Consider the following 26027-nt stretch of genomic DNA (forward strand, 5'->3'; position numbering starts at 1 on the left):
CTTGAGAGGCAATACCAAACGTAAAAAGGTCAGTACAAGTTTGATGAAACCTATCCATTTTTCATAGTCACAACACATAGGGATGGGATTTGTTTGACTCCCTCTAAATGGTACTTGGAAGCCTGTTCCAGCAGACTGTCCATCAAAAGGTAACTGAAATAAACTAATTGTGCTGGACACTTCTAAGCATTTGGCACAGCATCCATTATTAAAATGCCGTTCAATAACTTGCCCCCATTGGTACAGTTATGATCGGCCCCGTATTCAAACAGGTGCCCTGAGTTTTTGTTCTCTACTCTGGCGCAGAAACCGTCAGGGCAGGATCCAGTTAAGTCGGCCTGCGGCCGGGACAGTGCCGGCTGAGGGCGTTGCACGGATGCGTCATCACAGGAAAGCAGGAGCGGCCCTAGATGCATGCACGCCCTCCTCTGATCCTGCAAAGGCTTTTTTAGGGTCATCACACCCTGTCATCAACCCAGTAGTTCCGCAAGTCCCACTCCCAGGGCTTCCGCTCCTGGCTCCACCCCCATCCGTTTCCCGTAGAATTTTGTCCCCAGCGCCGAGCCGTTGCCCCGCCCTCGCCGCTGCCATGGCGGCAGCTCCGCCGCTCTCTAAGGCTGAGTATCTGAAGCGTTACTTGTCTGGGGCAGATGCCGGCCTGGAAGGAGGTTCAGAGGCCGTTCGGAAGCGGCGCAAAAAACGGCCGAAGCCGGGAGGCGCCGGTGGCAAGGGGTGAGTGGACTGGTGTGGCGTCGCGCTGCCCCGGTGCGCCCTCGGCCGCAGCTCTTCCTCCTCCTCGTCCGCGCGGCGCTCCGAGCGCTGCCGACCCCAGCCCGAGCCCAGGCCCAGCTCCTCTGCTCCGGGCCGGGCTTCTCGCCGCCGCCTGCAGCGGAGATCTCAGCCTCTGAACAGCGCCTTCCATGTCTTAAGGCCGGCTAGAACTTTCCTCACTGTTTTCCCGCCTTTGTAGCCTTCCATCGTCTCGCGAACAGACTGAAAGTCGCGTCCCGAGAATAGTAGAGCTAATGTAAAGCCCCAAGTGCATGCATTTTTTAACAAAAATTTTGGGATCCAAAAAATCTGTTTCTCGGGGCTTCAAAGTATCAGGAACTGACCTGGAATCAAAGATCCAAGTCCAGTTCCTCTTAGTAGTAGCTAAGAGTAACAACTAACATGGATACAGTTCCATCATGTGCCTGGCCTCTTGCCATAAACTTCGACCATATAACTTTCAGAACATTGTGATGAAGTAGACATTGTTTTAAATAATATACTTTCTAGGTTCAAAAGAGGTGTGCTGAGACAGATTTCAGATGAAATATCCTGTAGTGACTTGGCCACTGGAATCTGGAAAGGTTGGGACAAGGAGATGGAACATCAGCCCACAGAATAAAGGAATTTTCTTAGACTTAAGAGCAGTGGCTCTAAGTTTAGCAGCTTACTAAGAAGGTACTATTTTGGATACAAGGTCAAAACTCTGGAAGCTAATCCTATTCTTACACCTCGCCCTGGGTCTGCTACTTTCTAGGAGTTTAGCAGCTTAGAGAAGGTGCTAGAGAATATAAAGTGTGGCTCACCACCCTCTATGGGGGTAGCATTGTGATCTAATGGTATTAGTCCCATATCTCAACTGAGAAAATTTTGTGGCCCAGTGAAGTGGGTAGACTAATTTCCCCTTTGCCCAGATTTATCTTCATTTGGAACTTGAGCATGACATCATTTAGAGATGGAAGCTTTGTGGTGTTACCAATTGAGCCTATATTCAGTTAAGGTGGGTGCTAAATTCAGTGTGGTTGATGCCCTTGTAAGAAGGAGCAATGCCATGCAGGGAAAAAAATTTCAGCTTTGTTCAACACTGACTAAGTATCATGTGTTTCTGGCTTTTCAAATACCTCTTTGCAGCACAGTTCATCTGTGTGAATCACATTTATTGGATGCTGTCATATAAACAGACATTTCCTGTCCCCACTGCCCAGTCCCAAATAACTGACACGAGGCTAAATATGAATTATAAATGCTCGGGTGATAGCTCAGGCTTGTTACTAGCTAACTCCTACATTTTAAGTTAACCCATATTCTTTATGCTCTGCCACGTACCTTCATTAGCATGGCACATTCATCTCCTGCTCCCTCTGCTTCTGGCTGGCAATTCCTGACTCCACCCCTCTTCCCATCATCCCTAGTGTGGCTGCCCCGCCTATACTTCCTGCCTGGCTACTGGCCAATCAGCGTTTTATTAAACCAAGTTGAGTGACAAATCTTTACAATGTACAAGAGGATTATTTCACAGCACTGTCATCTTTCAGTAGTTGTGGACTGGTACCTCAGTCCACAGGTACTTAATTTCCTCCACACAATGATACGGTATTTGCAGGTAAACTATTCACATCCTTTTTAAATCACTACAACTTAGATGGTGTACTGGATGATTTTGTGCATCAACTTGACACAAGCTAGAGTCATCAGAGAGGAAGGAGCCTCAGCTGAGGAAGCGCCTCCATGAGATCCAGCTGTAAGGCATTTTCTCAATTAGTGATCAATGGGGGAGGTCCCAGCCCATGGTGGGTGGTGCCGTCTCTGGGCTAGTGGTCCTGGGTTCCATAAGAAAGCAGGCTGAGCATGCCATGAGAAGCAAGCCAGCAAGCAGCACCCCTCCATGGCCTCTGCATCTGCTCCTGTCTCCAGGATCCTGCCCTGTTTGAGTTCCTGTCCTGACTTCCTTCAGTGATGAACAGTATTGCTGAAGTGTAAAGCCAGATAAACCTTTTCCTCCCCAACTTGCCTTTTGGTCATGGTGTTTTGTCACAGCAATAGAAACCTTAACTAAGACAGATGCTATGTCAGTAATTGTTACATTATTTAGGGCATTGTCACCAAAGAAAGTCTGTATCTATTTAATACACTGGTAATTTTCTTTTCCCTGGGTATTTTTAATCTGTATTTGGTTGAATTTGCAGTTGCAGAATCCATGGGTATGGAGGGCTGACTATCTCCTATGATAGTTGTGTTGAAGAGGCCTTGATGAACAAAAATGCCTTAGTCAGCAGTATGTGGTGGTAGATGCTTAGAACCCCAGAACAGGGGAGGCTGGGGCAGGAGGATAGTGTTTAAACCTAGCCATAGTGAAAGTATCTGAGAGGGGGAAAGTCAACAAATAAAAGAATGTCCTAGCCCTTGGCTGTTGGAGCTTAGAATTTAATGGGAATGTGGGCTTTACACAACCAATGATACAACAGTTGATTTAACTCGTTTGATAAATACAAATGAAAACATTCTAAGAGTGTGTAGAGGGATTTCTAGCCTGGGAGTAGGAGACAGTGAGCAAGAAAGATACATCCAAGGAAGTTATTCAATGCCAGGGCCCAAAGAAAATGAGATCCCTGGTTAAGAGAGGGAAGGGGTTGCATTTGTGAAAACTGATGGAGTAAGAAATTTGACTCATTCCAAGTACTGAAAGATGGACAGTGATGGACTGGGAGGTGGCATTCATCTTTAATCCCAGCACTTGGGAGGCAGAGGCAGGTGGATCTCTGAGTTCGAGGCCAGCCTGGTCTATGGAACAAGTTCCTGGACAGCCAAGGCTGTTACACAGAGAAACCCTGTCTCCAAAAACTAAAACCAAACAAACAAGAAGATGGACAGTGATGGAGTGAATTTTCAGTAGCAGTCCATATAGACAAAGACTGCACCATACATTTGAACTTTAAAAGCCAATAGGGGGCCGGGAGATGGCTCAGCGCTTGGCACGCAAACCTGACAACCTGAGGTCACTCCTTTGAACCCACATGATAGAGAGAGAGAACTGACTCCTGCAAATTGTCCTCTAATTTCCATATGCATGCTGTGGTACATATATATACCATCACACATACACAATAAATAAACATAAAAACAATAGGTAAGTGTACATAGGCCTGTATCCCAGAATGAGTTCCTTTTTGAGCCTTTTATTGTTCCCATTTAGAATGCGGATTGTTGATGATGATGTGGGCTGGGCAGCTATCTCTACCACTAAGCCGGAAAAGGAGGAGGAAGAGGATGGAGATTTGCCTGTGGTACGTATCTTTTGGGGTCTTGTCAGGACTTTGAAACGATCCAAGCGTCTCAGTGTGAGATAGAGTTGTAGGGGGGGAAGCTGAGCTTGGGAAGAGTGATGTGTAAAGAACTGTTTATTCCTGGTTTAGTCTATGATGCTTATTCGAATGATCCCCAAGGAATGACTTGGCTGTGCAGTGGTGTGAATTGATGAATTTTCAGCAGAAATGGTTCTGAATTTTGATCTTCTAGGCTAGCACTGTTCGGGTATGGTATTTTCATGATGGGCAGTGGAAGTGAGTCATGTGATCATAAGGAGAAACAAGCAATTCTCTGCGTGTAAGAATGGCTGATAGACTTAGTTTATTGACTACCAACCATGTACCAAACACTGCTAAGTGAACACAAAGGATCTCATTCAGTCTTCAGTCCTTTGAGCCCTGCTTTTAGAAATAAGGACATTGAGCCAGGCGGTGTTGGCACACGCCTTTAATCCCAACACTCAGGAGGCAGAGGCAGGAGGTCCAATCTCATCACTTTCATTCACTACCCAATCACTTATATTATTAATTCTACTACCACCTCTACTCCATTATAATAACATTACATATATAACACCTAACTGTTAAAATACCCACTACCAAAACTCCTAACACCATCCAATTAGACCTCCCCCTACCCCCCAAGCCTCAGGGTATTCCTCTGTAGCCATAGCAGTTGTATACCCAAATATGTAGTCTACAGAGTGAGTTCCAGGATAGCCAAGATTCACGGAGAGACCTTGTCTCAAACAAGCAAAAACAGAAAGAAAGAAAGAAAGAAAGAAAGAAAGAAAGAAAGAAAGAAAGAAAGAAAGGAAGGAAGGAAGGAAGGAAGGAAGGAAGGAAGGAAGGAAGGAAGGAAGGAAGGAAGGAAGGAAGGAAAGAAAAGAAAAGAAAAGAAAAGAAAAGAAAAGAAAAGAAAAGAAAAGAAAAGAAAAGAAAAGAAAAGAAAAGAAAAGAAAAAAGAAAAGAAAAGAAAAGAAAAGAAAGAAAAGAAAGGAATAAGGGCATTGAGACTTGAGATACTTTGCCAAAGGTTACACCAAGACTAAGTGACGGAGCTCAGTTGATCCTACACTAAAGCCATGCTTTCCGTGCCCAGGGATAGAGCTCAGAAGAAGATTATATGAGGAGCGGTGGTGGGACTTGGAGCATGAGTAGTACAGAGGAATTATGACCCGGATTTGAATTCCGCTCTTACAGTTTGCTAGTCCATGCCCATTTCATTTCTCTGAGGTACAGTGTGTTGATCAGCGGCCTTGGGTCCTTCTTGGCATGAGTATGGTGAGGATTGAATAAGATAATTGTGAAGTAGTGTTCTCTGTAGCTACAGTTTGCCAGCCACTTTGAAGGTCTCTCAAATGGAAAGGGATGAGAGGTTAGTGTTAGGATGGAGGAAACGAAGTCATGTGAGGGGAGATGTGGGACCAGTCAAACTAAGACTGCTCTAACACTGACCGTGGACTGACTTGAAAGGCGAGTTCTCCGTCACGGAGCAGTCTATGAGTCATTGTGATCATTTATATAGATGAGAGAGTTTGGAGGCTGTCCCTGAACATTCTATAATTTGGTGTGTGGCCAGTAGTTCCCTTTAGTTGGATTCAAGACCTATCATTGTGACTACTCACAGGAGAGGATTCATAAGGGCCCAGATCTTTGATTAGTGATAGGCAAGTTAGGAAGGCAGTGTTCTCACTATGTGTGAAGAATAAAAATGTAAAAGCTTTTCACTTACATGTGGCAGTTGTGTGCCAGCACAATTACTAAAAAGGTTTGTAATGATTTTATCTTTGGAGGAAGATTGACTAGTCAGAGAAAGGTCATCAGTTAAGTTATCAAAGTGACAGTGAGATGTTCATGGGACAAGAATAACTGGGCACTGCTGCATGTTTCCTTATGGCGCACACAAGGGTGTGTGGGCACTGTGTGTTAGGAACAGGACCAGCTATGGCTCCAGGTTCTTGAGACAAGTGTTCCTTGGCTGGATTCTGTGTTTTTCCTTACTGTAGTATCCTTACTCCTACAGGTGGCTGAGTTTGTGGATGAGCGTCCAGAAGAGGTAAAGCAGATGGAGGCATTCCGCTCCAGTGCCAAATGGAAGCTTCTGGGAGGTGAGTGTCAACAGCAGATAAGTCTAAACTTGGTTTATAGGGTAGGTCCCTATATAGGTTCTTGCTTTAGAGAAGTGGTTCTCATCCTGTGGGTCATGACCCCTTTGGGGGTTGCCTATCAGATATATTATAATTATATTATTTCATATTACAAATTACGATATAGATACTTTGCAAAATTATAGATATGAAGTAGCAATGAAATAATTTTATAGTTGGGGTCATCACAATATGAGGAACTGTATTAGAGGGTCGCAGCATTAGGAAGGTTGAGAACCATTGCCCTAGAGGAATGCATTGTTTCATTGTGTCAGTGATTATGAAGAATATGGTGAGAAAAGGTGTCAGGACTTCTGGAGGAGGACTGGGGAGTTAGAGACTGACTTGTCAGAACATGACTGTTTAGAAGCCTTTTAGACCCCTCCCTCCCTGGACCACAATGGGGAGCAGTTGGAAGACAGCGGGACCATGGGAGGAGTTTGTAAGAAACAGGAAGAGCATGGAGACCCAGGCTTCCCACCTTCTAGAATGAAGAAGCTCACATGAGTCAGGGCTCCAAGTTCTGTCCTTTTGGTTTATGTCTGTATGTCTCTTTTCCTGCCTTTTTCCATAAACAAGGCTCTCCTGTCTCCCCCTCCCCTACTTGTTTTTCTTTTCTTTTAAACTTTTGAGACAAGGTCTCACAGTCCAGGCCACTGTGCTTGGGTCTTTGTTTTTTTTTTTTTTTTTTTTGAGACAGGGTTTCTCTGTGTAGTTTTGGTGCCTGTCCTGGATCTTGCTCTGTAGACCAGGCTGGCCTTGAACTCACAGAGATCCACCTGTCTTTGCCTCTCAAGTGCTGGGATTAACATTGTGCACCACTGCTGCTCACCTGGGTCTTACTTCTTGAGACCTGTTTAACTTCAGGAGATTCCTGGTGCTTGCTCATTTCTCACACACAGTTGTTGAAAGAATTGGTTCCTAAATGGGGTTTGTCTTCCTGTGTTAGCCTCTGTGCCATTAGGCTAACGCCCTGCTGCTCTAATGGAAAGCAGTGCACTTCACAAATGCCACTGCACCATAGATGAGTGATTCTTTCCTCAGTTCATTTCAGTACGTTGCCTTGTCACTTAGCTTCACCATTGACAGCCTTGTTCTCATGATGACTTTATTGGAATTCTTTGCAGTCTGACCCATTATTTTGTGCCTTATGGTTGTTTCCCCATCTTTTCATTACTTGTCTGAGAGAGAGAGAAAATGTGTGTGTGTGTGTGTGTGTGTGTGTGTGTGTTGTGTGTGTGTGTGTGTGTCCCTGCACGTGCATGCTTGTGCTTCCTTGTCTGCATGTCTAAGAAGTCTCAAATGTACATGCACACACACAGTCCTTTTTCTTCTTCCTTACCCTTACTACCCTGCCTCAGTTTGTTACTAGAAGTATCCGCCCTGATGTCCTGCACCTCCTCCCTTTTTATACGTGGTTGATCGGCCTCATACTCGGATTCACTGTTAATTCCTCACTGGCATTGGTCTGGTCAGATAGGCTGTTCCCCAAAGTGACGGAGTTGACTTGGTTTGAATGATCTGTTTAATACGAATTCATCAGGTCCTGCCCAGCTTTTGTTTTTATTTGGGCCATGGAGCTCTGATGGCAAGAAATAGAGAGGAGAAATTGGAATGTAGGAATGCACCAGTTGCCAGGACATTTGATCTGCTTTGCCTCTGAAAGTCTAGACTCTCAAACAGTGTGTTTCCCCCCAGTAGCACATTTTTAAAGATTGCCCATGAACTTTGGAGTCACACAGATTTAGCTCTAGATATTTACTTCACCACGTTTTAGCAGTATGACTTTGGCAGATTGCTTGATTTCTGTATCAATGACTTCGTCTATAAAGTGGGGCTAGTGATGTTTACATCCCAGACTTGTGAGAATTAAGTAGTCTGTATAAAGGATTGCTACACAGTAGATAACAGTTAATGTTTGATTTTTCTTTTTCTTTTTTTCCTGTTGAATTCCCCCCTTAAATGGGGGATGTAGTGACATGAATTAAGTCTTACTACATTTCATTTTGATGTACACATTTAGTTACTGTATCTTTTGAAAAAGAGAGTAAACCTGTAAATGATCTAGGCTGCATAGCAACAGGAACCTCTGGCCTGTTGGAAAATGAGAGACTCACTGGAAAACGAATTGGATGGGGAGTGAAATGATTGGGATTGAGGTAATGGTAATCTTAGGGGATCCCCAGAACCTTTGTTTTCATGGATCACCTGCCCTGCTTACTATAGGGTATACTAGGAATAAATGTGCTTTAACTGCTTCTTCGCACACTGGGGCCTTGGGAGGCAAATGAGAAGAGTTGCTCTTTAGGTAGTCTCTGAGTGCTGGTTTGCTGTCTATAAACACAAGAGCCAAGTAGACGGTACAGGCTTTTCAAGTGGTTCAGAGATATGTTTTTGGGGGCATGGGGCATGTTTTTAAACTGAGTGAGATGTGGACAGAGCATTTGTGGGGATCTGACTGTTTGCTTTTGTGTTTAGACCATAGTGAAGATGGACATTTCCATCATGACACCCCGGATCCATCTCCTCCTAGGAGGGTTCGTCATGACAGCCCAGATCCATCCTCTCCCAGGAGGACCCGTCATGATACACCAGATCCATCTCCTCCTAGGAGGGCCCGTCATGACACCCCAGATCCATCTCCTCCCAGGAGGGCCCGTCATGACAGCCCAGATCCGTCTCCTCCCAGGAGGACCCGTCATGATACACCAGATCCATCTCCTCCTAGGAGGGCCCGTCATGACACCCCAGATCCATCTCCTCCTAGGAGGGCCCGTCATGACTCAGACACATCTCCTCCTAGAAGGGCCCATCATGACTCAGATGCTTCTCCCCCCAGGAAGTCTCATCGTAATTCTTCAGGTGTATCTCCTAGGAGAGGTCATCATGGTTCCTCAGGTATCTCTTCCCCCAGAAGGGCCCATAACCACTCCCCTGACACAGCCCAACATAGGAGGACTTTTGACGCTTCAGAACCACAGCATCTCAGGAAGACCCGTCATGACTCCCCTAATTTGGAACTGCCCAGAACCAAAAGTAGTAAAGCTGCAGAAAGATCCCAGAGGGAGCTGGGACCCTCCCACCCGTCACTCTCCAAGGACAGCAAGTTTGGGCGTGACTCTGACCTTTCTTCACGGAAGAGGCAAGCAAAAGCTCATTTTGGAGCTAAGAAGCAGCTTGATCCCAAAGGTGAGTATATGGCTTATGCATAAGAGGAGCTTTGTCCCCGTGAGTATGAGAATGAGAAAAATTACAGGGGCAGGGAGTAAAGTTTTATGTGCTTTTGCTTACCCTTCCTCCCCCATGAAAAGGCACTGCTGGGGCAGGTGAGGTGGCTGGTGGATAAAAGCATTCTCTGCACCAGTGCACTGAAAGGAGAAAACTGACTCTGAATGTTGCCCTCTGACCTCCACATTCGGGCACCTGCACTCACAAGCACACATGCGCACTCACAGTATAATAAATAAAAATGAAAAATACTGTGTTTGTTACAGGAACTTCAGAATGAACAGAAATGTATAGACATGGGAAGATTCTCACAAACTTGTACCATTCAGACATCATCACTGTTAGTATTATAGCCAGTGCCCTTGGGGGCTTCCTGGCATACTGGGTGTAGTTGAGTTTGGCTGTGCAGAACATAATCTTGCTTGCTCCCTCCACTCAACAAAGTTTTCCCTGGGTTACAGATATCTTTATGTTACTGTTTTTTTTTTTTTTTTAAATTCTTTATGTTACTATAAGTTGACTTAGCCATTTCCCTAAGATTACATGCTTTGGGTTATTTCTAGCTTTGCTCTTAGGATGTTTGTCAATCATCCTGTCCATATACTGTTACAACAACTATGGATTATTTCTTATCTTAGATCTCTTGGGGTTTTTACTGATGGGTTCCTAGAAAGCTGAGCAGTTGTTTGCTAGGTCAAAATGTGTGGCTGTTGCTACGACCTGGTAGGTCAGCAGTGCACTGTCATCTAGAACAGACCTATGCAGGGAAGTTTTTTTCTTCTTCATTTGTTCTAGCTACCGTTTTAATTTTTGAGATTAAATTGCTTTGTTATTCTTGAGTCTGAGGACATCAGCTTATACCCCAGACCTTCCTGACTCTGCCATACCACAGAGGGCTAACCAAGCTCTTCTGTCAGTTCTGCACAGAGTGGCAGTGGTGGACCGAAGCATAGATGAGTGTGCTTTTCAAAGTCATCAGACACTGGGGGCCAGGAAACAGAGCCACCTGACCTGTTCTTCACCTGTTCTTGTGCTTTGGTTAGTCATGTTAGTCATGCTTTTTCATAGGATGACTAAGCAGACACTGTACCCCCGCCTGGTAATTTCTTTTAAACATTCTTCCAAGGGGGTTACTTTATTCTCCCTGGCTCTCCCCTGTGCTGGGGACCAAAACCAGGGCCTGACATACCAGGTTCACTTGACTCCTGAACCATCCCATCCTTAGTTCACTCTTTAATCCTTAGCTTCTCTTAGCCACAGGCTTTCATACAAGCCTTTTCCTTAGGAGACAGCAGGGTCACACTTTGCTCCTTTCTGCAGGTGTCTGCCACAAAGCCTCTGACTCAGATCTGTCTCCTCCACGGCAAAAACAAAATTCAAGACACCAGGATTCTGACTCAGATCTGTCACCACCACGGAATAGACAGAGACGCCAGAGCTCTGACTCCGACCTCTCTCCACCCCGGAGAAGACAGAGGACCAAGTCTTCAGATTCTGACCTCTCTCCTCCTCGAAGGAGTCCCCGTCCTGGGAAGAAGGTAGGGATTCCAGGAGTTGTGTCTTTGTTAGAGTGACTCCTCCCTTCCAGCTTTACAGACACCAAAAAGGTTGCAGCCAGAGAGTTGGGATGTGGTACAGTAAATGAGTTAAAAGCACTTCTGGAACTTTCACTCTGAAGGTATCATGGCCCTAACTCATCTGAGCTGAATTTGTAAGAAGAGACTTGAGGATGCCTTATCCAGATATTTGAAGGTTTGAAGGTGTTGCAGATACTGCACAAAATGATGCTCAGAATGTCTTGGATTATGGACTGTTGTGGATGTCCAGTTTTGGATTAGGAGTGCCTGGCTTGTACCAGAGACTCCCAAGAGGCTCCTGCCTTTTATAGCCTTGTAATGCCACAAGTCTCAGTATCTACAGAACGCCTCCCTGTTTTTTCCCTTTGTTGTTTTGAGTGTATTCCAAGGCTGGCCTTGAACTTCTGACCCACCTGCCTCCTCCTACCTGATATGAAAGGCAGGTACCACTGTTTTCTTAATAATAAGCTGAGGCTTACAGCTTACAGAGTTCAGTTGGGAGCATAGAACCCCGTGAAACCAATCATAGCTTTAAATCCTACTTCTGCTACTTAATGTCTGGGAGGTTGTGCAAGGAATTTGATTTCTTTAATCTTCAGCTTCCTTTGTGAAACGTGCACGAGTGAGTTCAATACCAGCCTGTACTGTGTGGGACACTACAAAGACAGAAAGAAGGCATGCATGTTCTTAGCCCCTTCTTCTATGTGCTGTGTGTTTGGGTTTCTGTTTACTTTAAAATTTGATATTATAAACTGTTTCATGAGATTAGATGCTTCCCCCTATGGTGTGAGTCTGTGGTCAAAATGAGACTATGAAACTAGAGGGTTTGATTTGGTTATTACTGATGATCAGACATACAAGCAGCTGGCTGCCTCCTCGTTCATTGGTGTTGGTTGTTGCCTCTTCTCCTGCACAGACTGCACACATATATTCCTTTTCTCCTGCACAGACTGCACACATGTATGCCTCTTTTCCTGCACAGACTGCATACACATGTATTCCTTTCTCTTGCACAGACTGCACACACATGTATGCCTCTTCTCTTGCACAGACTGCACACATGTATTCCGGAGCGAAAACTGGGTTGGTGACTGATGTTCAGCAGGAGCAGCAGGAACTCAGGAGACAGGACCAAGACACCACAGCCCTTGGAGGTACAAACGTGAGCGTTCAGGGCCACTTTCGGCTCGTATAGCTCTCTGTCTGTTCTGTTTGTCAGTGTGGCTTGTTGTGTTTGCTGGCTGGAACTTTTCATGGCTTCCATTCCTCTGCTCTGGGTTTTGTGCCGTTTCGCCTCAGGAGTCGAGGTGCTTCTTCCCCTCCCCACGTGTGTATGTTGGTAGGAGCCACCGTGGCCTGGCTGTAGAGTTCTTACCAGCACGAAGATCCCAAGCAGCTGGTTTCGCATGCTAGAATGTTATTTGATTGTGATGTTTGGTATTTATCTTTTTTTTTTTTTTTTTGGTTTTTTGAGACAGGGTTTCTCTGTGTAGCTTTGCACCTTTCCTGGAACTCACTTGGTAGCCCAGGCTGGCCTCGAACTCACAAAGATCCGCCTGCCTCTGCCTCCCTAGTGCTGGGATTAAAGGCGTGCGCCACCACCGCCCGGCGGTATTTATCTTAAAAATGTGATTTACCTTCATAGCTCAGTTTGAATTCGCTGAAACTGTATTTCGAGACAAGTCTGGTCGGAAGAGGAATCTGAAGCTGGAACGCCTGGAACAGAGGAGAAAGGCAGAGAAGGACTCAGAGCGAGATGAGCTATATGCCCAGTGGGGGAAAGGGTAAGGGCACCCCTGAGCACCAAGTTGTTACGGGGCTGAGCCTCAGGCGCTGAGTCTCCTGAGACAGTTGGGACTCAGGGCTTTTACCCTCTTAGTTAGCCTCTGCGGCTACAGAGAGCGAGTTCTCCGGAGTAGCATTGTGATCCCCCAGTGTAGAAGGAGATTGCCAACCAGGATGCTTCCTTTGGCCCAGGCTTGCCCAGAGCCGGCAACAGCAGCAGAATGTAGAGGATGCAATGAAGGAGATGCAGAAGCCTCTGGCCCGCTACATCGACGACGAAGATCTGGATCGGATGCTGAGAGAACAAGAAAGAGAGGGGGACCCGATGGCCAACTTCATTAAGAAGAATAAGGCCAAGGAGAACAAGCATAAGAAAGGTGAGTCGGGGCTGCCAGGGCCGCAGGTGGCCGAGGAGAGAGCTGTCAGAGGGCACTACGCAGCTTTCTACAGAGGAGGCTCAGCCGGAGTGCCTGTTGGAAGTTTGGGTTCAAAACAGTAGGAACTGTTCGGGTGGGCGCTCCACCTCAGCCCCTGCTTTAATTTGGATTGCTGCATCGGCGGAGAGGCCTTGAGGGTGCGAAGACTCATCAGGAACTTACATGAAGAATTTTCTGCCGTTGCCATCCAGCTCTGAATGAAATTATGTCGGTAGCTAATTTCTTTTTTCTCATTCCTGTTTTTAGTGAGGCCTCGCTACAGTGGTCCTGCACCTCCTCCCAATAGATTCAATATCTGGCCTGGATACCGCTGGGATGGAGTGGACAGGTAGATGTGATTCCTCTGTTTTTGTTTTCTCTTCTGCCTGACTTTTGTTTTGTTTTGTTTTTCGACACAGGGTTTCTCTGTGTAGCCCTGGCTGTTCTGGAACTCTCTCTGTAGACCAGACTGGCCTTGAACTCACAGAGATCTGCCTGCTTCTGCCTCCTAAGTGCTAGGATTAAAGGCATGTGCCGCACCGCCTCCTGAGTACTGGGAATACAGGCCTGGGAAGCACAGCTGACTCTGTCCACTGTCTTAGATCCTCCACACTGTCCTCACTCCCTCCTGCTTTGTGTGCTTCCTTCCTGAGATCGGAGGTTCTGAGGTTGGGAGCATTTCTCCTGTTCCTTTCCATGGACTTTGAAAGGCTCAGGACAAATAACACACTTTGTTTCAAACATTGGTCATGTTTACATGGCCTACACAAAACATTAGCATTTAGTTAGAATCTTAGAGGATTCTCAGAGTTGGAGGCTGAGTGCTGGAGCCTTCTCTGTGTTGTGTCTTTAGCATTAATTCTCTTCACTGTCCTAGGTGGAGTCCCAGGTAATGTCTCAGCCCTGCCACCTCACCTGGTTACTTACTAGTATGTCACATGTGTGCTCAAGCTTCCTGACTGTCAGGACAGCTTCCGCTTATTGTCAGTCACAGATCCCATCTTCCCTTGTCTACACAGAACATTAGCATTTAGTTAGAATCTTAGAGGATTCTCAGAGTTTTACATCTCAGGACCATTGCGTACTCTGTGCTTGTGAGATGGCTCTGTGGGGAAAGGCACTTGTTGTCAGGCCTAGTGATATGAGTTCAAGTCTTGGGACCCATGTGGTAGGGGAGAAGCATCTCTTGAAAATTGTTTTCTTTTTTCTTTTTTTTTTTTTTTTTGGTTTTTCGAGACAGGGTTTCTCTGTGTAGCTTTGCACCTTCCCTGGAACTCACTTGGTAGCCCAGGCTGGCCTCGAACTCACAGAGATCCGCCTGGCTCTGCCTCCCGAGTGCTGGGATTAAAGGCGTGCGCCACCACCGCCCGGCGAAAATTGTTTTCTTTACTCCACACACTCATTTGAGTGTGTGTGTGTATCTGTATGAACAAATACATAATTTTAAAAGAGACTATTGAGGATCCCAAGAAGCTTTTGTTTATGTGAATTACATATATATTTATAGTCACTACATTAAAATTTTAAATATATTTTAAAAGCATTTATTCACTATAAAAAATAATAGTCACTATATGCTGTATAATTACTATTAGTTTTAATGAAAAGCAATTATTTTCCAAACAAACCGAAAGGGCAGAATTGATTTAACTTTTTACAAATATAATTAATATCTAGCTTATAGTGGATAGCTGTTCGAATTTTGTCTGCTGTGACATGTTTAGCTGAAGTGCAGGAGGAAAATGTAGCCTGCCGTCAGCAGCAGAAAAGGGGGGTACAATACAGAGAACAAAAGCCAGCTTCTTCAAGGCTGTTAGGTGGATCCAAAACATGTAAAGAACTTGTGATACTTCTGCATTAAAATTTATGATCTTGTGGCTTTTTTTTTCTTTGAGACTGAGTCTCTTTATGTAGTCCTGGTGCTCACCTGGAACTCTCTTATTATAGACCAGATTGGCCTTGAACTCATAGAGATCTGCCTGCCAAGTTCTGTGATTAAAGGCATGTGCCACCATGCCTGCATACATAATTCATGGTTCCCCCCTTTAAGTTTATTTTTGTGTGTGGGTGTTTTGCCTACATGTAAGTGTGAGGGAAGAATGCAGTAAGGTGCTGGTACTCAAACCCAGGTCCCCTGGAAGAGCAGCCAGAGCTCTTAATCCCTGAGCCATCTCTCAGCTCGTGGTATGTTTTTATACTTTGTATCTTTTACCCATGCATCGTATTCTCTCATATATTGGCCATTTGTAACATGTAGATTTGCTGAATTTTACAGACCTGCCAAATGTTGGCATGTTTTCATTATGCATCATCAGAAAATCACTTGGGTGGTGTATTGAGAAAGTTCTCTGAAATGCAGGATGGCTTTTGTTCAGAATATTTTCCCATTCTTTTGCTTCTACCTTGTGCACTTGGTATACATTCTGCAGTTACTTGGGATGGTGGTGCTTTATACAAACCTGTTAGGCTAAGGTGCATTAGAGTTTGCAGAGCCCGTGCCCTGATGTCTTAGTTGTTTTTGTCGGTTGCTGTCAGTTGTGAGTGTTTTGTCTCAGCTGATGTGACTCCACAGTTCCCATTTGATGGCTTGTGTATCTCCACTGAGATTTCCCATCCGCTCACCCATTTAGAGACAGCTTTCTCTTTTTGGAAAAAACATATAAATGGTGTTTTGAAGTTTCATCTGCTGATTGCAGCATTCAATTCACAGGATTGGTTTCTGTTGATAACCAATCCTCCCTCCCTCCCCCTCTCCGTTTTGGGGGTAGGAGCTCAGTCTATAGGCCAGTCTGGTTTAGAGCTGGCTATGTAGCCCAGGCTGGTCCTGAGCTCAAGATCTTCCCACTACAGCTTCCTGAATGTTGAAATTACATGCTGGTGACATCATCACTGACTAACAGATTTTTATTTTATTTTATTTTTTGATTATGTGTTATTTTCCTTTTGGTTTATTTGTTAGATCTTTTATTTGTGAGTGATGCATTGTAGAGATTGGGATTCTGTTACATTTCTCTGTTGGTTTTTATCTACAGATATAGTCTATATTGAACTCCTGTCTCCCCTGCAGTGGACACTTACACCCCACACCTTGCCTCTGGCTGCTGCACTTTCCCAGGGCTGGTAGGGTGTCCTCTGTACGTGTGTATAGTGACTCACTGAAGCCTGATGTGAAGCTTGGTGTGCGGTTGCAGGTTAGCTGGCTGCTGGGCTTTGCTGGTCACCCAGCAGAACCTTTGGCAGGAGGATGTTCCTGAAGTCTCATTTGCTGCATACCCAGAGGTGGCTTTTGTCATAGCCACCAGATGTTGCCACCGAATACCTGCTGTACTGTTCATTTCTTTGGCTTTATTTGGACCCCAAGTTTAGAACTCTGCCTGACCTAGTTTTGTTGTTTTTTGTTGTTTTTCTGGTTTTGGTTTTTTGAGACAGGGTTTCTCTGTGTAGCCCTGGAACTCACTTTGTGGACCAGGCTGGCTTTGAACTCACAGAGATCCACCTGCCTCTGCCTCCTGAGTGCTGGGATTAAAGGTGTGCACCACCATGCCTGGCTAGCCTAGTTTTTTGTTTTTTTTGTTTTTTGTTTTTTTTAATGATTATTCATTCATCTTCTTTTCTGAGTACGTTTTTCAGTCTTTTTGTCTCCTAGATTTCTCATGTGTGCGTGTGTAATATTTTGTATGTGTACAAATGTTTTGTCTCAAGGGAAAAATAAATAAGGAAGGGGTGGAGTGCAGAGAGGGAGAGGGGTGGGGTGGGGAAAGGAATTTGAGATTTGTGGTCCACTCACCGTTTACTTGAACGCCCACCTGAATTGGCTTCCATAATGGCCTGTTCTGCTTCTTTGTCATGTCTTGGCCCCTTTGTTAGTGGCCCTTTCTCTGTTAGTCTTCAGTGTTTCTCTTTTCTCCATCTGTAGCCCCCACTGTTCTCACTCCATCTCTTTCTGGCTGCTTCTTTCTGAGTCAGGTCTTCAGCTGTCTGTCTGTACATGGTTCCGGTTCTGTAGGAACTCAGGCTAGTGTGTTCATGGTGGAGTCTTCTGCCCATGCACATGTGAGGTACAGAGCATACTCCTCTACCCCTGCTTCCCTCCTGTGCTCCCCAGCCTGTGAGGTGGCGTCCTCATTTATCTGGTCACTCAGATACTGACTGATGAGGCCCGCTGACCCCCTCCTTTGGCTGTGACTAGTCAGCCAAAGTCCTACTGATTTCGCCTCTCATGTGGTCCCTGCTGCCATCCCTGGTATCATGGCCTCCATCATTGCCTTCATAGCTGCACAGGCTGCTGTGGTGTCTTCCCTACCACACATTTCTAGAGTGGTCTCTCGGAAATGCAGTCTTAACCCATCTTTCCTCGATGAAATCTTTCTTTTTTTGCCATCTCCTAAGCTCACTGGGATTTGGGCTCTGCCTGCCTTTCCAGTGTTGACTCGTGATCACTCCCTTTGTCACACTAGGCTCTGGCCACACCAGTGAGCCCTGCCTGGGCCAGGGCTCTTGTTTCTGTGCCTGTGCATCTATTCAGACATGGATTGGGGGCCGTTCCCACAAAGTGTCTTGCTCAGCCCTTCCTGATCCTTCTGCAACCCCCCATCTGTCTGTGTCACTCAGCCGTGACGTCTGTAGCACTTACTATGTAGTGAGAACTCAGTCATGGTTACACTTACTATCTAGTGAGAACTCAGTCATGGTTACACTTACTATCTAGTGAGAACTCAGTCATGGTTAACGGATGGTAAATTATGAAGCCTGTGGACATCGGCTAAGAGTGAGTTGAGTCTTTGTTTTTGTACTGTGTACTGAGCTCAGGGCCTGGCACATGCTAGGCAGGGCTCTGTCTCTACTGCTGTGTTACATCCCCAGCTTCATTTTACTTTTTTTTTTTCGAGACAGGGTTTCTCTGTGTAGCCCTGGCTGTCTTGGAACTCACTCTGTAGACCAGGCTGGCCTCAAACTCAAACTCACAGAGATCCATCTGCTTCTGCCTCCTGAGTGCTGTGATCAAGGGTGTGCGCCACCGTGCCCAGCTATTTTACTATTTTTTTGAGGCAGAGCTTCATGAAGTTGTTCAGACTGACCTTGAACTAACTCTAGCCCATGCAGTTCTTGAACGTGTGATCCTGCTTCCTCAGCCTTTGGAGTATCTGGATTTCAGGCCTAGCTGTACCAGCCTTTGTTAGAGAATAGTGAAGGTCTGCAGTAGTTGTCTGAGTCTGAACAGGGATGAGAAGAGGTTAACTTGTATGTTTTGTTGCTTTGGTTTTATTGCATATGGTTTGGCTATTTTCCCGTACCTTTCCTTCCACTTTAAAGGAAACATGCAGGGTTCTAGCTGACGAGAACTCTCTTTTGGTTGCAGATCCAATGGCTTTGAGCAGAAGCGCTTTGCCAGGCTCGCCAGCAAGAAGGCTGTGGAGGAGCTGGCCTACAAGTGGAGTGTGGAGGACATGTGACTCCTCCACGGCTGTGTGGTGCTGTGGCGTCGGTGGCGTAGGCTAGCCCAACATCCGGCTCTGATGGTCGTCTTGCTGATAGACACAGACCAGCTTGCTGTCAGTTCTGACCTTTGGACTAGGCGCCTAACCTTGGCTGTGTCCATGTTGTCTGTGGCTGGCTTTGGCAGGACACGGTGACTTCTTTATTCCAGGGTTTGTTCTAAGCCAGTGTTTCCTTTTTACTTTAAAAAATAAACACATATTTATTTTTTGTAATCATTTCCTAACTGAGTATTCTACTTGGAAAAATGAGCTCCTTGGGGTCTTAGAAGTATTAGTGATTAGTGTTTTTGTTAATTTAGCAAGCCGTGTGAGTAAAATCTTTGGGAGTGATAATCCTTCTTCTGTGCAAATCAGAATTTAGTGTTAAAACAGGTTTAGGAATACTGGAACGTGTGTGGGATAAGGTAGTGAGTGTTACATGTTTGTGGGAAAGGTGGCTAGTGAAGCTCAGAAAATTAGCTTATTATATGAACAAAAATGAAGTGGGACCATGGCTCCTATGGGCGACCCCAGCAAATAATGAAATCTGGTAGGAGCAAGTGATGGGTAGGAACAGCATGAAGACAGCTCAAACCACAAGCTGTGATTGCTCTAACTGCTGCATAATGCAGGGTTCTCCCTGCAGCAGAGCTGGTCGTGTCGGAGATGAAGATGCCTACAGATTCCGAGCAAACACTGGCCGTCTCTAACAGTGAGTGCGTAACAAACAATGCATACATGAAGGATTGACCTATGAGAGAGCTCTGCAGCTCAGGAAGGAAAAGACAGCTCTGAAAACAGGAGAGAGAGAGATAAAGCTAGATAGCTAGCAAGTGGATTGCCTCACTCCCAGTTAACTAAATACAAATTACACCATTTTCTACTCTGCAGCTATTAGGGTGGCCGAAACAGCCCTTGTGGCGAATGAAGACCCAATGTCAGCCGCTGTCGGTTGAGGGATGCGGATGGGCAGCACACATGGGAAGGAAGACTGGGAAGCAGTACTGTGTTGTCTTTTAAGGGTGGGCAGTGGTGCTGTGCTGCTGGAAACTGACTCTGGGCTGTGTCCTTTGCTAGCAGTGTGACCTGTGAGCTGCTGAACCCCTGTGAGCTGCTGAACCCCTGCGCTTCGCTTCTGTGAATAGAGAGGGGTACCTACCTCGTGGGTCTCCTGTGCGTTTACAAGTGCCTGCATATAGTGAATGCCACAAAATGCTTAGCTGTTAGCATCATTGTCTTCATTAGCGTCAAGTGTGGTAGCCAGCTTCCGTGGTGGCTCTTTTGGTCCCTGCTCTCTGGTATTCAAGCCCTTGGGTAGTCCCCTCCCAGAGTAAACAGGGCTAGTTTGTGTCTCTAACAGGATATATCAGAACCGTGCAATTTCTGAAAGTTCCTAAAAGACATGGATGCACTGCCCTCTCAGATGGCTTGGTGTAAAGAAAGAGGATCTCCCTATGGACACTGTAGCAGCCCTCCAGGGGCCATGTGAACAGAGGCCTTCCCCAGGCTGCAGCAAGTGGAAGGCACCCAGGCAGGCCTTAGGTGCAGCCCTCGTCTGTAACTTGACCCAGGCCTGCAAGGGCAGAGCCACCAGCTCTAGCTCTGGGACTCAGGCTGTGAGGATAGATGTGTAGTGTTTTCTGAAAAACTTACTATTATAGTGTAGCTTATTGAGGTGAATTACACAGGGTATGGTCCTTTCAGCATAGAGTCAATGTGTTTTAACACATCATGGAGCTGGGCAGCCATCAGCACAGTGAATTTTCAAGTAGTGTTATCTTGTGGATACTGGAAACATGTCCATTCCTGGTCACTCGTCACTTCCCCGTCTACCTCTGCCCTGGGTAACTCCTGGCCTGCTTCTCACCTCCCAGGATTTGCTGCTTTGACATTGATGTAATGTGAGTACAACTGTCATCTAATGTGGCCTTTTGTGTCTGGCTGCTTTCATGCCACATGTTTCCACGCTCTATCTGTGTTGTGACATCCCTTTCTCTCTTTTGACTATTTCTGTGTGTGTTTATCACACACATTTTAATGATGATATGATTATAAATACTGCTGCTATGAATCAATATATGAGGTTTTGGGTGGATGGTTTTCTTTTTCCTAGAGATATATGTATATATGTTGTGTGTATGTATGTGTATGTGTGTGTGAAACACACATACACATACACACACAGACAGACACACAAACAGACTTAGAAGTGAGATCATTAAGTCATATGGACCTCCATGTTTTAACTTGCCAAATTTCTTCCCGAGAATATATGAAAGTTTTGATTTCTCTGCATCCTTGTCTGTATTTCCTGTTTTTATTACAGCTATTCTGGTTGGTGGAAGGTGGCAAATCTGTGATTTTAATTTTTGTAATGGCTAATAATGTTGAGTGTCTTTATATATCTTCATGTTTATTGAGGGACTTTGCCCATTTTTTATGTATATATAAGGACCCTGTACATGTATATACACATATATATTATATGTGTATAAATATATGTATATGTACTGTCTTAGTGTTTCTATTGCTGTGAAGAAACACTATGACCATGGCAACTCTTATAAAGGAAAACATTTAATTGGGGTGGCTTACAGAGGTTTATCATCATGGCAGCATGCAGGTAGACATGGTGCTGGAGAAGGAGCTGAGAATTCTACATCTTAAACTCCACAGACAACAGAAAATAAACTGTGACAGTGGGCATATTCTGAGCATAGGAGACCTCAAAACCCACCCCCACAGTGACACACTTCCTCCAACAAGGCCACACCTACTCTAACAAGGCCACTTCTCCTAATAGTGCCATGTTCTTTGGGGGCCAATTTCTTTCAAACCACCACATATACACACTTTGTTTTTTTCTTTTTTGAGACGGTCTCACTATATAGCTCCGGCTGTCCTAGAACTCACCATGTAGACCAGGCTGGCCTTGAACTCACAAAAAATATGCCTGTCTCTGCTTTCTGAGTGCTAGGATTAAAGTTGTGTACCACCACAGGTAGCTTGTACACACTTCATGTAAAGGATTATTTCTGGAGTGTTGGGAGTATGGCTCAGTGGTAGAATGTTTACCTAGCTTGTGCCTCGTGTAAGCCCTGGATTCAATACCCCAAACTACAGTAATAAAGCGATTTCATATTTTGATAACCAGTCCCTCACCAGATGCATGATTCTCATCTGTGAGTTATTGTTAGAAGCTGCTACATGTAAGCAGAGCATGGTGGCCCGTGACTGAAATCCTAGCACTTGTGAGGTGGAGGAAGACCAGGATCATAGGCTAGCCTGGATCATGGGAGACCTTCTTTCAAAAACAAGCAGACATGTGCAGGAGAGTAGTTTCATTCCTGACTATGTCCTTCAGAGGAACTTGTATGAACTAGTTACATATAAGAATATGTCCGGGCGGTGGTGGCGCACGCCTTTAATCCCAGCACTCGGGAGGCAGAGCCAGGCGGATCTCTGTGAGTTCGAGGCCAGCCTGGGCTACCAAGTGAGCTCCAGGAAAGGCGCAAAGCTACACAGAGAAACCCTGTCTCGAAAAACCAAAAAAAAAAAAAAAAAAAAAAAAAGAATATGTGTAGTTTGGGATCAGTATGTGTAGCAGGAATCAAGAAGTAATGTGGGTACCTATTCGTAAGGGAACTGGTAGACACACATTCTTATGCTGGAATACTGTTTTGTTTTTAAAATCGGGGCTGGTGACATGGTCTGGTGGGTGAAAGCACTTGCTGTAAAGCCTGACAACCTGAGTTTGTACTCTGGGATGGTAGAAAGAACTTCCATATAGTCACACGCATACCTGCTCACAAACACAAAAAAATGTAATTTAAAAAAGGACATTGAAGCTGGCCAGTGGTGGCGCACGCCTTTAATCCCAACACTTAGGAGGCAGAGCCAGGCAGATCTCTGTGAGTTCGAGGCCAGCCTGGGCTACCAAGTGAGCTCCAGGAAAGGCGCAAAGCTATGCAGAGAAACCCTGTCTCGAAAAAAACCAAAAAAAAAAAAAAAAAAAAGGACATTGAAGCTGGCCAGTGGTGGCGCATGCCTTTAATCCCAGCACTTAGGAGGCAGAGGCAGGCAGATCTCTGTGAGTTCAAGGCCAGCCTGGGCTACAGAGTGAGTTCCAGGAAAGGCTCCAAAGCCACACAGAGAAACCCTGTCTCAAAACAAACAAACAAAAGAAGGACATTGAGGACAGCATGAGGTGACCAGGAGTGCCCCCCACCCCCACCCCACGACACGTGCCGCTACAGGGAACAAATATGTGATGGAGAGATGGGAGAGGAAAAGCAGAGTGGTTCATTCTGTGGAGAGAGGTAGAACTGGAAACACGACGTGACCTGGGGTTGTGGCCCTACTGCAGTCGGGGACTGTGTTTCCACCAAAGGCCACACGGATGTCAATCCATGGTCTGGGCCGCCACCTGAAGCCGTGTTGATGTTCAGTGCCTTGCTGAGCTGGCCCCGCCCCTTGCCAGCCACAGCACTTGGGAAAGTGACTCCCACCCCTCAGCGGCTACTGTGCAGTGGTGTAGGCAGTGGCATGGGGAGGGTGTTGGGGAGGCCAGGGGGAGACCAGTCCTGACCAACTCAGCTACTGCCTAGGCCCAGATCCAGGGCTTTGAGTTGGCCCACCCCAACACCTACTCCATCGATGAGCTGCTGGATCCTGTGAAGGGGCCCATCCTGCAGAACCATAGCTGCAGGATCTCCATGACATGGCAATGTCAGGATATCTGAGAGGAGTCTTGGTGAGGATCCAGTATTGATGGTGTACCAGAAGCCAGAGGCCAAACCAATGACTCATTGCAATGAACATTGGCAAGTAAAGCTGTGTGGGCAAAAGGGTAGACTGCATGATGCACCCCAGCTCCCAATGCCACTGAGATGAACGACTATGTGAGGGAAAGGCAGGAAAGATGGGGGAGCGGAGTGGTGTAAGTTCAGCAGAACTGGAGATGTGAAACTGTGACTGGTTTGAGAGATGGCGGCAATTAATATAGGAACAGGTTGTTGCCCAGAGGGGTCCGCGGCTTGATGTGTTTTGTTTTTGCAGATTTGTTCACACTGACACTCTGAGACTGCCAATAAAGTTAAACCTTGAATCAGAGGGTGCAGTCAACATTCTGCAGTTGGCCAGAATTAGCCATAGAGGTTTTGGAGGACTGAGCTAGGAGGGCACAGGAAGTAATAGGGAGGGGCTTAGAAAGATGTGTGATCATTTAAATCTGTAGGTGTGGAGAGGCAGGGTCAGCTGATCAATCCTCTGTCCTCTTTGGATCTACCAAGTTTTTACCCCAATATTTGACTCCTGAGTGTAGATGTAACCAACCGTCTTATTAAAATAAGAAACACAGAACCAATGTAAAAGAGAAAGCCGAGAGGTCAGAGCTCAGAGCTAAAATCTTACTCTTCCTCCTGCGTGCTCCTAGCTTCCCAAAAGAGAGCTACTTCCTGTGTGTCTGTCTTTAAATAGTCTTTCTGTTCTGCCTTCTCATTGGTTGTAAACCCAAACACATGACTGCCTTGTCACTGCCTGTAAGTACAGCCCTCCAGGTCTTAAAGGCGTATGTCTCCAATGCTGGCTGTATCCCTGAACACACAGAGATCTACCTAGCTCTTCTACCAAGTGCTGGGATTAAAGGCGTGTGCCACCACCACCAGGCTCTTGCTATGGCTCTAATAGCTCTGACCCCCGGGCAACTTTTTTTTTTTGTTTGTTTGTTTGTTTGTTTGTTTTTTTTGTTTTTGTTTTTCGAGACAGGGTTTCTCTGTGTAGCTTTGCGCCTTTCCTGGAGCTCACTTGGTAGCCCAGGCTGGCCTCGAACTCACAGAGAACCGCCTGCCTCTGCCTCCCGAGTGCTGGGATTAAAGGCGTGCGCCACCACCGCCCGGCTCCCCCGGGCAACTTTATTTATTAACATACAATGAAAATCACATTTCAGTACAAATAAAATACCACCATACCCGAGTTATATTTAATAATACAATAATGTAAGTAATCACTTCATCTGGCGACCAACGTGTGGTGAATACTCCTCCCCACCGGGGTCACTGGCTTTTTCTGTTAGGGGATTTTCCCATTGTGGTCTACCTGCAACAGCTGCACCTGGGCTGCAAACCCCGGCCACAAATGCTGCAGTCGCCGCCGCCTGCCGGCTCTGCAGCCAGAGGCTGCTGTGACCCCAGCACCCCATGTGCTAGCTTGGCTGCCTGGGCAACCCCCCACCACAGCTGAGCACCTCTGTTGGAGCTGGCTAACATCCCCGCCCACCCCACTCCTCCTCTCACAAACACAGCTCTACCGTTGCCGTAGTCGCTGCTGTGGACAGAGTCATCAGCTCTGGTCAGACACTTGGGAGTTCTTGAGGGAATTAGGTTTTATTTTTTAAAAAAAAGTCCTTCCCATGTTAAGAATGGGGAACAATATTATGATGCAGGAAGTTAGGATTCTGTATGATTTCACAATGGATGGTTGGAAACAGGAAAAAATAAGTGACATAGCTGGGATTGATATTATGTTGATTACAGTTATTATCAGTTTGGTAATTTGTGTTTTATTCTTTAAAAGGTGGTTTGATATCTGTGCCAAATATGAAAAATTGGCTGATAAGATAAGCTTAGAAAAACCTACCAATGAAACTAAGAAAAGTCTCACACAGACAGAGGAATTTAGATCAGAACCTACTGCACCATGGCATAACGAAACTGAAGAGGAGCGGTCCAAGGTTATTAGAAAACCAACCTTACTTTATCTAGTTACCATACAGGAATGACCACCAGATGATAGGCATCCCTAAGGCTATGCAGAAGTTAAATGGAATTCTGTAAAAGTTTTAGATTTGAAGAAATTTAAAGACACAGTTGTTTCAAAAGAGCTTGAAGTAATTTTTTTGGGGGAGAGAATAGCAACAAATATCCCAAAAGCAAGAGATTTCAGTCTATAAAAAGAACTAATTGAATCCTTCCTCCCTCACGTTGTATGAGGAACACCAATTTCTGGAGCTCCTACATTCTATATTGAATGCATATAAATCAGGAAAAGCAGGTTATAAGTCAGGAAAAATGAGTAAAGTGGCTCAAAGCCCTTATGATTCTGTTCAGAAGTCAGAATTATATGCTATTCTTATGGCATAATTAGATTTTCCAGAACCTCTTAATATATTACTGACTCTCAATATGCATAAAGTGTTGTTTTATATATTTAAATCGCTGAATTTATTCTAAATCATTCAGAATTAACTTTGTTATTTATTCAGCTACAACAAGTAATCAAAAATAGAAATCATTCCTTCTATATAACATATAAGATCCCA

At 45.5% G+C, this 26027-nt stretch overlaps 1 protein-coding gene across 1 annotated transcript; it reads left to right on the top strand.

Annotated features, from left to right (window-relative positions):
• The first annotated feature begins 540 nt into the window (after positions 1–540).
• Bud13 (BUD13 spliceosome associated protein) lies at positions 541–18943 on the top strand. The gene is made up of 10 exons (XM_076576201.1): positions 541–732; positions 3965–4055; positions 6103–6187; positions 8705–9415; positions 10775–10992; positions 12083–12185; positions 12677–12815; positions 13009–13193; positions 13500–13581; positions 18592–18943. Exons 1-10 carry the CDS (start codon positions 590–592, stop codon positions 18683–18685), a joined length of 1851 nt encoding a protein of 616 aa, XP_076432316.1. The 5' UTR covers positions 541–589; the 3' UTR covers positions 18686–18943.
• The last annotated feature ends 7084 nt before the right edge of the window (positions 18944–26027 follow it).

This window comes from Peromyscus maniculatus, chromosome 7 (assembly GCF_049852395.1).
Source record: "Peromyscus maniculatus bairdii isolate BWxNUB_F1_BW_parent chromosome 7, HU_Pman_BW_mat_3.1, whole genome shotgun sequence".
In the NCBI taxonomy this organism is placed as follows: Eukaryota; Metazoa; Chordata; class Mammalia; order Rodentia; family Cricetidae; genus Peromyscus; species Peromyscus maniculatus.